This window comes from Carcharodon carcharias, chromosome 2 (genome assembly GCF_017639515.1).
Source record: "Carcharodon carcharias isolate sCarCar2 chromosome 2, sCarCar2.pri, whole genome shotgun sequence".
Taxonomy (NCBI): domain Eukaryota; kingdom Metazoa; phylum Chordata; class Chondrichthyes; order Lamniformes; family Lamnidae; genus Carcharodon; species Carcharodon carcharias.
Genome location: NC_054468.1, coordinates 56,336,927 through 56,354,610, shown reverse-complemented (window position 1 = coordinate 56,354,610; position 17,684 = coordinate 56,336,927). Strand labels below are relative to the sequence as shown.

The 17,684-nt window shown below is 39.9% G+C and overlaps 1 protein-coding gene across 1 annotated transcript in view; it reads left to right on the top strand.

The window, feature by feature from the left end:
• Positions 1 to 7,855, top strand: part of veph1 (ventricular zone expressed PH domain-containing 1) — a 244,254-nt gene extending 236,399 nt beyond the window's left edge. The window contains exons 12-13 of the mRNA XM_041178084.1: positions 545 to 681; positions 4,595 to 7,855. Of these exons, the coding sequence (XP_041034018.1) occupies positions 545 to 681; positions 4,595 to 4,831 (374 nt within the window). The 3' untranslated portion in view covers positions 4,832 to 7,855. The remainder of the gene's footprint in view (positions 1 to 544; positions 682 to 4,594) is intronic.
• Positions 7,856 to 17,684: the final 9,829 nt, after the last annotated feature.

Genomic DNA, 17,684 nt, shown 5'->3' with positions numbered 1-17,684 from the left:
GCCATGGAAACGGTGTTTTGCCTGGGAGTGCATAAATAATGAGACGAGTTCAAAACAATACAGTGTGAAAACCCACCATCGCGGCTGGCGGGTAAAACATTGCCTTGCCCACCCGCTACCGGACTTAGTGCAAATTTGGGAAAATTCTGCCCTATGTGTCTCATTGAAATGTGAAAATTGCTAATCCACCTGCTCTCCCTTGTCCCACCTCGGTAGTCCAAAAGTACGAGGCTAGAAGGCGGGTTTCATAATTTTCAAATGTTAACACTTGGCCTAACAAGCCACCTGTAATTGGCTGTTAAAATTCACCCCTATACATCTCAGTAAGGATTCTTCAATCAGGCTAAGGATGTGTATCATGGCTTTCCCTGTTTGCACAGGTCCCAGAATCCCTGTGGTCTGTGGACATGTACAAGTGTAATGAACAGCTGGTGTTGTACATTCTCCGCTGACTACAAAATACGGACCAATATTAGCATTCTAACAATTTTTGTTTTATAGTACCTTGGTAATTGGTCATTCAAGTTTAATATTCTTTTAACAGTTGTAAATCAGGATGGTCAACCACTCATCGAAGGCAAGCTCAAAGAAAAACAAGTGAAATGGAAGTTTATAAAGAGATGGAAGACCCGTTATTTTACACTGGCTGGGAATCAGCTTCTATTTCGTAAAGGAAAATCAGTAGGTATATGTTTAAGGTTCATTAGATTAAATCAATGGAACTAAGTACCATAGTCAGTTCTTCATTGATTTGTATTTAGTTCATTGCTAATGAAACTCTGAATATCAATTTAGTTCATGCAATAGTATTTGCTAGCAAAAGTGTAGCCATCTTTAAAACAAAGGCAAAATACTGTGGATGCTGAAAATCTGAAATAACAACAGAAAATGCTGGGAATGCTCAGCAGACCAGGCAGAATCTATGCAGTGAGAAACCAAGTTATCATTTCAGGTCACACTTGCTTCTTTTGCAAATTACTTTAAATCTGTGCCCTCTCGTTCTTGACCCTTTACAAGTGGGAGCAGCTTCTCCCTATCTACTCTGTCCAGCCCCCTCATGATTTTGAACATCTCTATCAAATCTCCTTTCAGCCTTCTTCTCTCCAAGGAGAACAGTCCCAACCTCTCCAATCTATCCTCATAGTTGAAGTTTCTCATCCCTGGAACCATTCTTGTAAACCTCTTTTGCTCTCTCTCCAATGTGTTCACATCCTTCCTATAATGTGGCATCCAGAATTGTGCACAATATTCCAACTGAATTCTAATGAGTGTCTTATATAAACTCAGCATAACCTCCCCGCTCTTGTGCTCGTGCCCATATTAATAAAGCCCAGATACTATATGTTTTATTAACTGCTCTCTCTACTTGTCCTGCTGCCTTCAATGATCTATGCACATATACAACCAATTCTTTCTGCTCCAGCACCCGCTTCAAAATTTCACCCCTTATTTTATATTGTCTGCCCATATTCTTCCTACCAAAATGCTCACACTTCTCTGCATTGAACTTCATCTGCCACCTATCTGCCCAATCCACCAACTTGTGTATGTCCTCTTGAAGTCCCACACCGTCCTCCTTGCAGTTCACAACACTCCCAAGCTTTGTATCATCCTCAAAAATTGAAATTGTCTCCTGCACACTAAGATCTAGATCATTAGTATATACTAATGATATATATCAGGGGGAGAATTTTCTCCCTGTCGGTGGGGGGGGGGGGGGTTATGCCAATCGGTTGGGCGCCGCCATTTTTTGTGGGCGGGCCAAATAAGGCCCAACTAGCGTGACGTGCACTTGGAAGTGCTTTGCATTCCCTGTGCAGGTGAGGGGGTGGGTTGGGGGGGTGGTTGCCTGAGTGGGAAGCATGCTCTTTCGCGCACGTGCCACAGAGGTACCTCAGGGAGGTTAGTGTAAGTTTAAACAGTTTAGTAAAGCGTTGAAAATAATTTAATTACATGTCCCCTCATGTGAAGCTGTCTCATGAGCTGTGACATGTGCATTAATTTTAATAAAAATTTTTCTGAAAATTTTAAATCATTCATGAAATCTCATCCCATCCATGGATGAGGTTCCATGACAAATGCGAAGGCCGCCTGGGCTCTTCACTGCCCACCAACCTTAAGGTTGGATGGGCAGCTCAGCTGATTGCCTTAATTGTTTATTAACAGGCCTTAATAGGCTTTGACCGTTCGGCGAGCGCGCAGTCAACTCAGCTGCACGCCCACTGAACTGACAATCTATGTGACGCGTGGTGACGTCGGGATGCACCCCCGACATCACCCTGCGTCTCTTTACACCTCGGTGAGCAGGCCCCGCCCCTGCTTGCGGAGCCAAAGATTCTGCCCCAGGAAAAGCAAGGTTTCCAATACCAACCCCTGGGGAACCCCACTGCAAACCTTCCTCCAGCCCGAAAAATATTCATTGACCATTACTCTCCGTTTCCTATTTTTCAGCCAATTTTGTGTCCATGTTGCTACTGTCCCTTTTATTCCATGAGCAATAACTTTTCTCGCAAGTCTGTTGTGTGGCACTGTGTCAAATGCCTTTTGAAAGTCCATGTACACCACATCAACAGCATTACCCAGATCGACCTTTTCTGTAACCTCTTCAAAAAAACTCCAGCAAGTTAGTTAAACACGATTTCCCCTTTAGAAATCCATGCTGGCTCCTCCATATCAACCCACATTTTCCCATGTGACTATTAATTCTATCCCGAATAATTGTTTCTAGAGTCTTGCCCACCACTGAAGTTAAACTGACTGGTCTGTAATTGCTGGGCTTATCCTTACGACCTTTTTTGAACAAGGGTGTAATGTTTGCAGTTCACCAGTCCTCTGACCCTCCTGCGTCTAGGGAAGACTGAAAGATTATGGCCAGTGCCCTTGCAATTTCTACTCTCACTTCCTTCAGTATCCTTGGATGCATCTCATCCGGTCCTGGTACCTTGTCAACTTTAAGTACCAACAGTCTATTCAACACTTCCTCCTTATCGATTTTGAACCCTTCTAGTGACAGAGTTTCCCAGAAAAAGAAAGGAGAATGCTTATAACATTAATCCAAAACATGAAGCATGATGCACTGATGGCAGAGTTAATTAGGAAGAGATGAAACAACAAATATGTCTTGCCTAATCTCTTATTTCACCCGTAAGATTCAATAACTTCCTATTCAATTTAAGTGGAATTAAATTTGCATATTATGGATGCAATCAATGTGGGAAATTTCACTAAACAAATTTGCATTCCTCAAAATAATGGCAAGAAAAATAATATGGTTTGAACAATGAAATGTTGAATGTTAAAACATATAAGATGAAGCACTGGGATTATTTGAAATGGAAACAATTGCTCTTTTTATTTTTTCTTTCATGGGATGTGGGTGTTGTTGGCAGGGCTAGAATTTGCTGCCTTTCCCTAATTTCCCTTGAGAAGGTGGTGGTGAGCCATCTTCTTGAACCGCTGCAATCCTTATGGTGTATTGCACCCACAGTGCTGTTAGGAAGGGGGCTCCAGGTTTTTGACCTAGCGACAGTGAAGGAACAGCAATATAGTTCCAAGTCAGGATAATGTGTGGCTTGGAGGGAACTTGCTGGTGGTGGTGTTTCCATGTGTCCTCTGCCTTTGTCTTTCTAGGTGGCGGAGGTCATGGGTCTGGTAGGTGCTGTTGCTGGAGCCTTGACGAATTGTTGCAATGCATCTTGTAGATGGTGCCCACATTTAACACAATGTGCTGGTGGAGTGAGTGAATATTTAAGGTGGTGGATGGCATGCCAATCAAGTGGATTGGTTTGTCCTTGATGGTGTTGAGCTTTGGGATTCTTGTTGGAGCTGCACTCATCCAGGCAAATGGAGGGTGTTCCATCACACTCCTGACTTGAGCCTTGCAAATGGTGGACAGGCTTTGAGGAGTCAGGAATTTGTTACTTGCCTTAGAACTCTAAAATGCCCTGGTAGCCACAGTATTTATATGACCCGTCCAGCTCAGTTTCTGGTCAGTGAGAACCCCCCAGATCTTAATGTTGGGAGATTCAGTGATGGTAATGCCATTCAACATCAAAGGGAGGTCATTAGATTCTCTCTTGCTGGAGATGGTCATTGCCTGGCACTTGTGTGGCACGAATGTTATTTGTCACGTATCAGCCTAAACTTGAAAGCTGTCTTGTTGCATATAGACATGGACTGCTTCAGTATCTGAGGAGTCGCAAATGGCGCTGAACATTGTGCCAACGTCCACGAACATCCCCACTTCTGACCTAATGATGGATGGAAGGTCATTGATGAAGCAGCTGAAAATGGTTGAGCCTAGGGCAGTACCCTGAGGAACTCCTGCAGTGATGTCCTGAGACTGAGATGATTGGCCTTCATCAACCACAATCACTTTCCTTTATGCTAGGTGTGACTCCAACCAGTGGAGAGTTTTCCCCCGATTCTGACTGACTTCAATTTTCTGAGGGCTCCTTAATGCCACAATCAGTCAAATGTTGCCTTGTTGTCAAGGGCAGTCATTCTCACCTCTATGTGGATTTTAATGAAACAAACTGTGGAAATTTCCAGATCCTGTGTGTCACTTTATATGCCTTATGTCTTCACCTTTCAGAAAGATGATCCAGATGATTGTCCAATTGAACTGAGCAAGGTACAAAGTGTAAAGGTCATTGCTAAAAAACGGAGAGACCGTAGTCTTCCTCGAGCCTTTGAAATCTTCACAGACAACAAGACCTATGTCTTCAAAGCAAAGGATGAGAAGAATGCAGAGGAGTGGTTACAATGTATCAATGTTGCAGTGGCTCAGGCAAAAGAAAGAGAAAGCAGAGAGGCAACAACATACCTATGAATAAATTTGAGATAAATTGGACGAATGGATAGACTGGCAGCAATAACTGTCAAGATAAATCACTACATAGATTTTGCAGATGTATTTCAATGTAGAGCATCTAAATCTTAAGGAGAAATGTAGTATGAACAAGTGTGGGAGAACTGTATCCTGTATAATTATCAAAGTAATAAGACATCAGACAAACAAAATTTTAATAATAAAGATCAGCAACATAGGGTCTGTCAAATCAGCATCACCATATGAACTGTCAAAGAATTATGTTAAAAATATTTGGAAAAATTAAAATCTGGAAAATTTAGCAATGATTAAGTAAATGGCAACGCATTGGTTACAGCGCATGACTTTAAAATGGCTTAACTATTTTGTGATTTCTGAACTCAGAATTCTAGAAAAATTAAGATTCATTTCATGTACAGAACTATCTTACTGTAAATGATATACTTATCAAAAATCTCATTGGTTTCTGCTCTGGTTTCAACACTTTAAACAAAAAGAAAATTATTTTAAAATAGCAAATGTCTTACTTTAAATTGCGTTAGCACATTACATATAGGTTTTTGAAACCTAAACTGCGCTTATGAGGGTCAACATGTGACTCAAAATAAGCATATTATTAAATTGCTTGCATTTTGTAACCATGTGAGGGGGTGTGCTTTAATGCTTGAAGCTTTTGAATTTGCTCATTAGTGCACAGTCAAGATGGCTTCTATAACCCATTGAGGAACAAAAACTTCATTCCCATTTCCCAAGGCTCAGTAACAATGGTGCCATCTTAGCTGGTAAAGAACAGATAGAATAGAATAGAAAGATCCCATGTTATCTCCGGGGCGATAACGAGATCACTTCAAGTGCCCGTACCATCTCTGGGATACAGTCAGGAAATGAGTAACTTGTTCACACTTCTTCCTGTGGTGGAACATGTCTGTGGGGCTTGGGTGAGGACGGCATCAGGTTCAACTCCAGTTATGCTGGCCCCATAATTGTAAAAATCAATGGAGCTCACTCTCTGAATTTATGCATCAAGAATAGGCAAACCTCAGGAGATGGAGACAAAGGGGAAATAATTGTAGAAGCAAAAAATAGGAAACGGGAAAAGAGCAGAAAGTGCAGCCAGTATTTATTTCACACTTGGTTTAGGTATATTTTAGTCACAAAAAAGTTTTTCCTCAGCCCTTTGTGGAGTTGTTGAATCATGTGAAAACTACTTTCTCACAGATTTAGCTAAGCCAGAGTAACATGTCATTATGTGGAATAACATAGACAATGATTTTTATGCAGTAAACTACAGATGTAATACGTTTGTTTTGGCTCTGTCTATGAATTAATTTGGTAGACCCCCAACCCAGCACATGATTCCTTTTACATATCTAGCACTCAACTGTTATTTTGTACAATATAGACTAGTTCGTTTTTTGATTCCATTCATCAAATGTGAATAGATTCCTCTCAAAATGGGTTTGAAGCAATTTGAAGAAATCCTTGGTTAACAAAAGCTGAGATGTGAAATGGCATGCACAGTATCCAATGTTACAGGTGTAAAATTATGTTAAAATAATTGGAGATTGTTGAGATAAACCTTTCAGAAAAAAATGCAATATTAGGGAGGCATAAGTTGTATTAAGGTTTTATGCATTTTACCGGCTGATCTTATTCAATTTCGTTGTAGAAATTTATCATTAGCTGAAAGTTCCACTTAGTTTTACAGATATTTCCAGCTTTGTGTCTACTAAATATTCCTATTTTTGTAGCACTTATTCTTACTCTAAGTATTCCTCGTTTGCATTTTTGTTACTTTTAACTCTAATTGCAATATTTTGATTACATTCATGAGTTTTGGTCCTGGGAAAATAAAAGAAACCTGGCACATCTCAAAGATATGAATCAGGAATTTCCTTGGAGCTGCTCCTGATCCTCCATTGCAAATTTACCAGATGTGCAGTGAACACCCCATGAATGCATCAGACCAGGGTCCAGCTGAATTTCCGAATTACCACAGTGGTGCTGAAGCAGCTCCAAGGAAATTCTCAGCCAGTATTAACTCAGTTTATTTGATGACCTCTCATTCAGACTCACTAAAGATTTAAGCACATAATCTAGGCTGATACTTTAGGAGTGAAATGTCCAGATCAGATAAACTAAGGTCTGCTGCTCAGGTGGGTGCAAAGCAGCTGACAGCGCTATTTGCAGAAGACCGCAGTTCTGAAATGTGATAGTATTATGTACTTAAAGGGGAAAATGTCCAAGCAAACCTAGTCATTCATCCGTTCATTTATTGTTGGTAGATTTTTTTTCTCTGTGCAAATTGGCCACCAGCTTTGTCTATAAGTGGCAGTGAGTGCAATTCAAACATAATGGAGTGGTTAGAAGGTACTTTGGGGCATCCTGAGATTGTGATAAAGTACTAGCTAAGTTATTGTTAACAAAGCAGTTCTTACAAATAGAGTTCCCTTCTATAAATACTGTGAATTTGAAATGACTCTCCTCAATAACTTTACTTAGGACAAACAGTGCAAGTTCAAGGAGAGACAAACATTGTTGTATATAGTTTTCACATGTTTTCCCTCATATACATATTATAATTATATTTCAGTCAAGAGGGTTGGATGTAGACTTCATGGTTGTAGTAGATGCTAGCCTGTAATCTGCTACGAAGCGAATTCCTTTTTCTCTTTTCTGGCAGTTATCTCTTATGTAGTAGCCTAGCTCAGAGCAAAAGAAAAATCCTTAAGAATGGATGAGAGCTCAACAACCAAAGTTAGGATATAAACTTGTGTTTTGGTGCTTGTTTGCATTTTGGTTGAATAGCAGCATGTAACACTGGCCCCCAGAAACTCTGTATCTTCCCCAGGCACTGACAATCTTTTTTTTAAAAAAATTTCAGCTCAAACTGTGTAAAGCTGAAAATTACCTGATATTGGGCTATTGGGATATCATTAGTACCTTTACAATTGTCATACTATTGTAATAACATATATAGCTAGAAAATGCTGAGTAAAAAAATTAAAGAGTTATTAAAAATTGTTTTTTCTTTCCTTGGTCTTTCTTCCGCTTACTCTTTATTTTACACAAGTTTATTTTTATCTGTAATTTCTATTCTCTTTAAGTTTCAAATGGCTCAGTAGATAAATGCATCATCTGGTGTAGTTCTGACCCGTACAAACTTGGAAACGCCTAAATTCTATTCCATATCTAGCTGAGAAAGCTAAACCCAAGTGCTTGGGTGGGTAAAAGTTCTGCAGATTTCCTCCATGCAATTGCCCCCTGGTGGCTTCTGCTGAAAGAGTGCCTGAGGGCAGCGAGTGAGAACACAACCAGGCTTGGTGATAATACCCCACATGGTCCAATATCCTGCTGATACTGTTTTCCCAGATTCTCAAATGAAAAACAGACACTTGACTGAGACATGGCACTTGTGCAACTATAGACAAGAAGTGTTCATGTCCTACAAGGGAGAGCAGAAGAAAATGGGAGATAGGGAACTCACCATTTTTCCAATATCTTCATTCATCAGCTGAAGCTTGGATCTCCATTATAAAGTGTTGTCTTTGGCTGAAAACTGGTACTGTTGTTTTCCATCCGTTAGGAGCAAAATGTTGAAGTTTAAACTGGTCATTAATGATCAGTTATACATCTGACTTGCTATTCGGTTGCAGATGAAATGCAAAAAGCCTGATGAGATAACCCAGCAGTGCAAGAAAATGGAAAAATTGATTGTTTTGGTAGTCAACAAACTCTACTAACAGCGCTAATGGTCCTCACTCTCCTCTGCCAAAAATTTAGGATAATTCTAGAAAGCAAACATAACCATTTTTCTACTAAAAACTGTCTCCTTAAATACCTCTTTTCTGTCTCCTACACCTGTATATAGACTTCATAACTTAATTCATCACCAAGATGGAATCTATCCATTGATCACTCGCTTCCTTTAGATTGGTACCTATTTTTCCTTATGGCTCTGTGAAGTTTTTTTGATTTAGAAAGATGTTATATCAATGTAAGTTGTTAAATCAGGAATTTACTCAAACATTGCATTCTATATCTCCAACCATGAAGGCAGCATCGAAGGAAATGCAAATAGAAAATTAGTGTTTAAAACTGTGCCTGAAACAAACAGAAATGTTGGTTAAAATGGGGTGTAACCAGGTTCATGTGCTTTTATTAATGTGATATACATCACGAAATGGAGATTTTAATTTTATTTACATATAAATGCCTAGCGTATTCAACATTGTAGCTGGCATGGCTGGCCTGACCATGCTGAAGGTGTGTGTGTGCGTGCGTTACAATCACTGCAGAAACATATGCAAAGCATTAGCCACTTCTATATTGATTCATTCCTTCATGACAGTATTGTGGTCATGTGTGAGAATATACTATATCATTGTAAATGGTTCTCTCCCCTCAAGCACTGCCACCGTACCTTACAAAACCACTACCATCATCTCTTTAAAAAGCCCAGCATCAAATATGCCACCACAATAAGACAGATATGTTGGGATCATCACATTGCCATTGAGAGATGTTGAATTAAGTATATTTTTGAAATTAGTAATTAAGAATTTTAGAAGCATGTGCTATTTGTAGAAGCTTATGAATCAAATATTAATGGTATTGTAAATGGACTGCCATGTGGAGATTTATGAATTTCATAATTTATCTCTAGGATTTATAAAGCCTGATAGAAACATATTCCACTTCAACCATAGCATTTCTTGCCAATTTAATTGTACATTTCTCAAGTTTCTAAAGTATAATATGGTATCCTGTAATTATACACCAGGGCTTTTTAAAATATATTTTAATATATACTGCATTGGTGTAGTTTATTGCACTATTGTGCAGAAAATCCCACCCATTCCTGGATTTATTACATGACTATGAAAGATTACAGCCTCAGCTAAGGGCGAATTCTAAAGTCATATTCTTGGTTAGAAAGGCCACTATAACTAAAATGATCTTCATTACCAATTTCATCAAATTTAATATGAGCCATATATTTCATTGACTTCAAGTTTTTAAAAATATACCTTAAATACATTTTAATTCCAATGTAGAGGAAAATATATCACCACTCCTAAATCTCCTGACTATAGGTTGTTTCCATTGGTTCACTTGTATTAGTTAGGAAGGTACAAACACACATCTGCTATAAATACCTTCCTGGGGTCAATAATATGAATCACTCCTGCAAGCAGTCCAAACATATTGAGGTTGAGTTTTCCCTTTGTTTCCACTAGTTATATCAAAATAATCTGAATGGAATTGTCCAAACCAGTGGAAAAGATTGGAAATTTTAAATATAAGGTTGAAAATATGGCATTCCTCTGATCGCTCTAGCGAATGCTTTTCAAATTGCACTAATTTTCTTAGGAGCACAGGCACAGGCACAGGCACAGCCCAGGAGGCATATTTTAAATGTAATTTCATTAAAAAAATATTTATTTTACTAAGGAAGTAACTAATGTACATGAATGAAACTATGAAACTGTTCAGTGGATTATAATTTTTAGCGATTTTCAATCTGATTACCACAGGCAAAGAATGGGATAGCCTCATTAGAAATGCTTGTTTTGGTGATAAACCAATCAGCTGTATTAATAAAATGGCATTTGGTTACTAGTATTAAATGCATCAAAGAGGAATACATTTTTAATGGAGAAAAAATCCTTCTTTTATGCTACCCAATTGCATTAATTCATGGAAGATTTTGCACTTTATGCGTATGCAGATATCCATATCATTTGCACATTTTCAATCTGTCCAAATCCCATTAACACTAGATGAGATGAGGCTTGGTTCAAATTGCTAAAGTGCTTTCTTCCATTAGCATGTACAGTGTAACATTTCTGATCAGATTCTCTTAGTTCAAATTTGAATAAAACAGTCCTTTGTGTAATGATATAAAAATGCTACCTGATATTTTGACACTGTTTTCTGGTTTTCTTTCTGCATCAAGATGCTACTTCTGTTGGAAAAGCTAGACCGCCTTTTTTAAATGGCTGAAATAGTTTTAGTTTTTGACTGTTCAAAATCTTAAAGATTGAATATATTGCAACACATTGGTTGTGAGTTGTTCATCTAATACAAAGGCAAGCCACTAAATAATTTATTATTTACAATTTATTAGAAACAGCATTGAAACTAGCTCAATAGTATTTTAAGTACTTACTGTCTCAAATCCCACAACCTCCCCCCACCCCCACCACTTGTCAATCATTTTTAAACTAAAAATAATTATAACATGCTCTTAAACATAAGAAGTAACTCATTCCAAATCCTTTGTGGAACAAAGGTTACTAAGGAGTGTCAAACTCATCCAAAGTCATCAGTTTGGGGCCAAGGCTATTAGAATTCCTGGGTCTTATTTACATCACGATCACCAACTGCCTACCTGAAACCTTTTATCATTAATTAAGTGGTTCTGTGTAGAAGTGTAAGCCCTTTTATCAAATTCTCTGTATGTACCTATGTATTTTTTTTTATGATATCCAAAAAGAAACAATTGAGAAAGCCAATGTTTTAACTGTAGCTCATGCAGCCCACATCCCAGTATCAAACTCATAAATGATTTGAAGGATTTTGTCTCCATTATTCTATCCAAATGTCTTTTCCCTGTGTTGATCACTCTTTTATTTCCTGACATCAATGCCAACTTAGTCATTCATTGGAATGAATACTGTTCCCTTGGTATTATATTACAATAATGAATTGTATTTGAAATGGGTCAACACTATTCTAGTTTTGCAATTGTGGAAATGTTCAGTAATAAAATATAAGCCTTGAATGTTCTAGTTTATTTGTTACTTCAGACCTCCGGAGAGATTCCTTCACTCCCCAGCGTGGCACAGTCTCTGGTATGCACATGTAAGTTATAAAGCTCTATTGTTTATAGCCCTGTCAAACAGACCCCAAAGACCATCATTTTCATGACTAAATTCAGTAAAACACTAGCTGTACCTGGTAAACAGCAGTGTTTTTAGCTTATTTACATCATTGATTAAGGTCCCCTTTGTGATGCAATTTTTATATCAAAAAGGAATTCTAAAACTATTGCCATACAGATTAAAAGCACACTTCTTAATTGGAATGAAATGAAACATGCAGAGATTAGGCAAATTTAACACTGACCTACTTAAAGAACAATCATTTATTTGAGAGAGTAACTGCCATTTGTTCTTTATCCATTATCTCTACTCAGTGCTGGCAGCTTCCACTTCACGCTTAGTCTCAGAAGAAATAACTTCATTAAAATATGTTTGGGGAAATAATAGTGTTTTTTCTTCATCATGAAGAAAATAACCACCACTAAATACTGATACAGAAATGGAATTTTTAGTGAGCTTAGTTTTTTCTCTTTCCAATCTCCTTCATCTTGCCATTGCTTGAGGTTTAATTTGAGGTATTTGAACATATCACCACCTAAGCACATCTTTCCCAAAAGATGCTGCTTCAAACATTTCAGTTTGACTTCTGCCCAGCACAAATCACTGAAAGTGGCCAAAGTTATGACTGGCATATTCTGTGATTGTCACTATGTTCTATTACCTCTTGTACTTTTTGACATCTCCACATCGTTCATTACAGTTGATCATATTGTCCTCCTTAATCATTGTCTTCTATTATTCAGCTCCATGGGACTGCTGTCGCATGGTTCCAGATACCTGACCAAATGCAACCAGCACATCTCCACCAATGACCTCTCTTACCAGCTCTATGCAAGCACTTCCAGAGTTACCAAGCATTTATCCGCGGCTCTTTCCTCTTCCTGAACTACATGCTATCCCTCAGTGACATTATCTGCAAGCATAATGTCAGCTTCGACACATATGCTGACTTCCAGCTTTCCACCATTTCCCTCAACTTCATAAACCTCGATGTCGGACATTAGGGCAAATAAGCAAAAGCCTGGTCAGAGGAACTTTTCAATAGGCATCCTAAAGAAGGAAAAAAAGATAGAAGCAGAGGGGATTCCAAAGCTTAGGATCTTGGCAGCAGAAAGCATGGCCACTACTGGCAAACTGATGAATATTGGGGATGATCAAGAAGCCAAAATTAGAGGACAACAGATACCTCAGCAGGTTGTGGAGCTAGAGATTACAGAGATGGTGGTGGGGGAGGTGCCGGGGGCAGGCGGGGCCAGGGGTGGCGGCGGGTGGGGGGGGTGCGCAGGCAAGGCCACAGAAGGATTTGAAAGAAAGTATGAATGCTTTAAAATTGGCTCCTACTTAAAGACTCAATATACGTTAGCAAGAAAAGGTGTGATAGGTGTACATGACTCTGTGTGAGTTTTTAAAAATTCTTTCATGGGATGTGGCCTTCACTGGCTGGGCCAGCATTTTTATTGCCCATCCCTAGTTGCCCTTAAGAAGGTGGTGGTGAACTGCCTCCTTGAACTGCTGCAGTGCATGTGGTGTAGGTACACCCACAGTGCTGTTAGGGAGTTCCAGGATTTTGACCCAGCGACAGTGAAGGAACAGTGATATATTTCCAAGTCAGGATGGTGAGTGACTTGGAGGGGAACTTCTAGGTGGTGGTGTTCCCATCTATCTGTTGCCCTTGTTCTTCTTGGATGGGCCTGGTTGTGGGTTTGAAGGGTGCTGTAGAGAGAACCTTGGTGAATTCCTGCTGTGCATCTTGTACATGGTACACACTGCTGCTACTGTGCGTCAGTGATGGAGGGAGTGAATGTTTGCGGATGGGGTGCCAATCAAGTGGGCTGCTTTAGCCTGGACAGTGTCCAGCTTCTTCAGTGTTGTGGGAGCTGCACTCATCCAGGCAAATGGGGAGTATTCCATCATACTCCTGACTTGTGCCTTGTAGATGGTGGACAGGCTTTGCGGAGTCAGAATTTCTAGCCTCTGATCTGCTCTTGTAGCCACAGTATTTATATGGCTAGTCCAGTTCCGTTTCTGGTTAATGGTAACCCCCAGGACGTTGATATTGGGGGATTCAGTGATGGTAATGCCATTAACATCAAGGGGTGATGGTGGGATTCTCTCTTGTTGGAAATGGTCATTACCTGACACTTGATTGGCATGAATGTTACTTGCCACTTATCAGACCAAGCCTGAATATTGTCCATGTCTTGCTGCATTTGGACATGGACTGCTTCAGTATCTGAGGAGTCATGAATGGTGCTGAACATCATAAAATCATCAGCGAGCATCCGCACTTCTGACCTTATGATGGAAGGAAGGTCATTGATGAAGCAGCTGAAGATGGTTGGGCCGAGGACACTACCCTGAGGAACTCCTGCAGTGATGTCCTGGAGCTGAGGTGACTGACCTCCAACAACCACAACCATCTTCCTTTGTGTTAGGTATGACTCCAACCAGCAGAGAATTTTCCCCCGATTTCCATTGACTCCATTTTTGTTAGGGCTCCTTGATGCCACACTCGGTCAAATGTGGCCTTGATGTCAAGGACAGTCACTCTCACCTCACCTTTGGAGTTCAGCTCTTTTGCCCATGTTTGCACCAAGGCTGTAATGAGGTCAGGAGTTGAGTGGCCCTGGTGGAATCCAAATTGGGCATCAGAGAGCAGATTATTGCTAAGCAAGAGCCGCTTGATAGCACTGTTGATGACCCTTTCCATTACTTTACTGATGATCGAGAGTAGAGTGAAGGGGTGGTAATTGTCTGGTTTGCATGTGTCCTTTTTGTGTATAGGACATACCAGGGCAATTTTCCACATAACCAGGTAGATGCCAGTGTTGTAGCTGTACTGAAACAGCTTGGCTGGAGGCGCGGCAAGTTCTAGAGCACACGTCTTCAGTACTATTGCCGGAATATTGTCAGGGCCCATAGCCTTTGCAGTATCCAGTGCCTTCAACCATTCCTTGATATCATGTGGAGTGAATCAAATTGGCTGAAGACTTGCATCCATGATGAAGGGGACCTCCAGAGGAGGCTGAGATGGATCATCCACTCGGCACTTCTGGCTGAAGATTTTAGCATCAAAGGCAGTAGAGTTTTGGATTAGCTTGAAGCTACAAAGGATAAAATGTACAAGGCCAGCTAGGTGCTTTGGAATAGTCAAGTCCAGATGTAAGAAAGGCATGAATGAGCAGCAGATGAGCTGCAGCAGGGTGGGGTCAGGAGATGTTTCAGGGGTGATATAGACGGTGTTCATGATTGTCTGGATATATGGTCAGAAGCTCATTTCAGGGCCAAATATGATAAAAGGCTTCAAACAGTCTGGTTCAGCTTCAGACAGTTGCCAGGGAGAGAGACAGAGTCAGCGGGGAACAGAGTTTGTGACCAGGTATAAAAACAAAGCTTTGGTCTTCCCATTACTCAGGTGGAGGAAATTTCAGCCCATTCAGAAATGGATATCAGGCAAGCAGGTAATTTTGAGACAGTAGAGGGTTCAAGAGAAGTGGATACAACTGACATCATCAATGTACATGTAGAAACTGGCAATGTGTTTTCAGATGTGTCATTGAGGGGTAGCATGTAGATAAGAAATAGGAAGTAGCCAAGAATAGATCCTTGGGGGACACCAGAGGTAATAGTGCAGGAGTGGGAGAAAAGCCATTGCATGTCATTCAAAAGCCATTGCATGTCATTCTCTATCTACAATTAGATAATTAAGAATGGAACTTGGTGAGTGTAGTCCAACCCAGGTGGGCTATCTGGAATTCTGCCTTTCTCCTACTCTTTCTGCCATTAAGAAAAAAGAACTTGCATTGACATCGCATCTTTCCTAACATCTGACAGCAATGAGGTACAGACAGACAGACTCAAATAGGTTCTTTTGGGATATATAGCCTGGTAGAACTTTGTAGATTATGGCCTGAATTTTTCAAGTGGCGGAAGGGCTCGGCGGGAGCGGGCGGGGGCAGTCGCAGAGCCGATTGCCGCCTGTGATCGACTCCGTGCTGACATTTTACATAGGTGGGCCAATCAAGGCCCGCCCAGCGTAATCGTGAGCCATAGCATCAGCGCTAGCTGTGCGGGCAGGGGGAGGAGGAGGGAGAGTCAGGGCTGGCGCTCTTTCACGCATGCGCATGATAGAGCACTTCAAACTCTCTGAGGCATGGAGCTGACTGAGGGAGATTGATTCAACATCGAAATAATTAAATAAATGGTGGATGAGGTTTCCTAAAAAACTTTCTTTTTCACCTGCCCGCTAACCTTAAGGTTGGATGGGCAGCGTTAACAATTACTTCAATTACTTTCTTAATAGCCTCAATAGGCCACTCTAGCACGTGCTCACTGAACAAAATGTTGCGGGACTGCATGATGACTTCGGGATGCACGCCCAATGTCATCACGCGTCATTTTACGCTTCGGCGTGTTGGAGCCACCCCCATACACCAACTGAAAAATCCTGCCCTATATGTCTTTCCCCATCAACAAAACAGATGATGGCACTTCCATAAGGCACAGTTTGCAGTTGCCAGTAAGGCTGATTAACAGTTATTTCATTTGCAGCTATTTCTTTTCCCTATTGTGCAACACAAAGTCTTCAGAAATAATCCAAATGAAAGAAAGAAAGAAAGAAAAAAATATGATGCTGGATTTAAAATAGATCTTGGTTGAACTGAGGCTAAGCATCTCAAAGTGAATAGTCAAGTAATCGAGCTCTTTTGAAAGAACTCTGAAACCTGAGGTTAGATATTTCCCCTTAGGATCTGCTTTCCACAGGGGAACAATAATATGCAAGGAATATTTGGAAAGCAGAATTTTGCCTTTGGATAGACTAGGTATTCCAAAGGGAAAATGTTAACAGTGCTTCTTTCTTACAGTTCTAAATGGATTGACACCACATGGCATTTTCTTCAGAACTGTTTTCCTTTTGTCCAGATGGGATTTTCATAAACCTTAATCTGACAGTGTTGTTCAGCAAAGGTTTTGCGCATCTTATGTCAATAAGAAATATGATACAACATTGTTTTCATTCTAAGTGCAAAACATTTGTATGAATTAATATTCTATTGCTAAATTTTCCAATTTGGCTAATCTAAACAATATGTATAACATTATCTGAACTATTTTGCAATGCACTGCTATGTTTAACTTTTAAATGCAGCGTTCTGTGAATTGCCTTTAAATATTCAGAAACAAACTATGGGTTTGGTGGACAGGGAATATTTGGATGTGGGATTATTATGCTCAGCCTTGGCTCAGTGCAAAGATTGAGAGAGCAGCATTTATGCTCACCTTTCTCACCTCTCTGTCTTGTGGGTTCAAATCCTACTCCAGAAACTTGCACAGATAACCTAGGCACTGGTGGTAATAACAGTAAAACTTTTCAGATTTACCATCATCACTCCACTGAAACTAACAGCAACTTTGGGAGTCCACACATGCATAGTATAAAATGGAAATACAGATGCTGTCAGTGATTCTACATTCCTCCAAAGAGTGTGCTACTGAAACCCTTCTCACTGCAAGCCCTAAGCAATCAGTGAATTAATGAGAACATCCACTTTTACACTGTTAGTCTCACTGTAAAAACCCTTAGAAAAGCTCCACCTTGTTAAACAAGATGTAGCTCGATTTTTAACAGTGTTTTAAGTTCACAATAACTGATAAAGTTCACAATTACTAATAAACTCCCTCACTGGCTCTGAAAAGCTAGTTTTATATTTGGGAAATGTCACACTTCTCCACGTATTTAACAAAAATGCACATTTTCTTTTTACTGTTCAAATGTTTGATTTAAATTGCTGTTAAAACAATCATGATTACTTCTATTTATTTATTATGAAAATTTAAAGGATAAAGTGCTTTTAATTTCCTGGTTTACTGTCTGAGAATACTTCAATATGATTGGCTGCTAACTCTGCTTGCTGACGTCACTGCAATTTCACACCTGGAGATCCCTTTGACCTGGCTCCAGATTT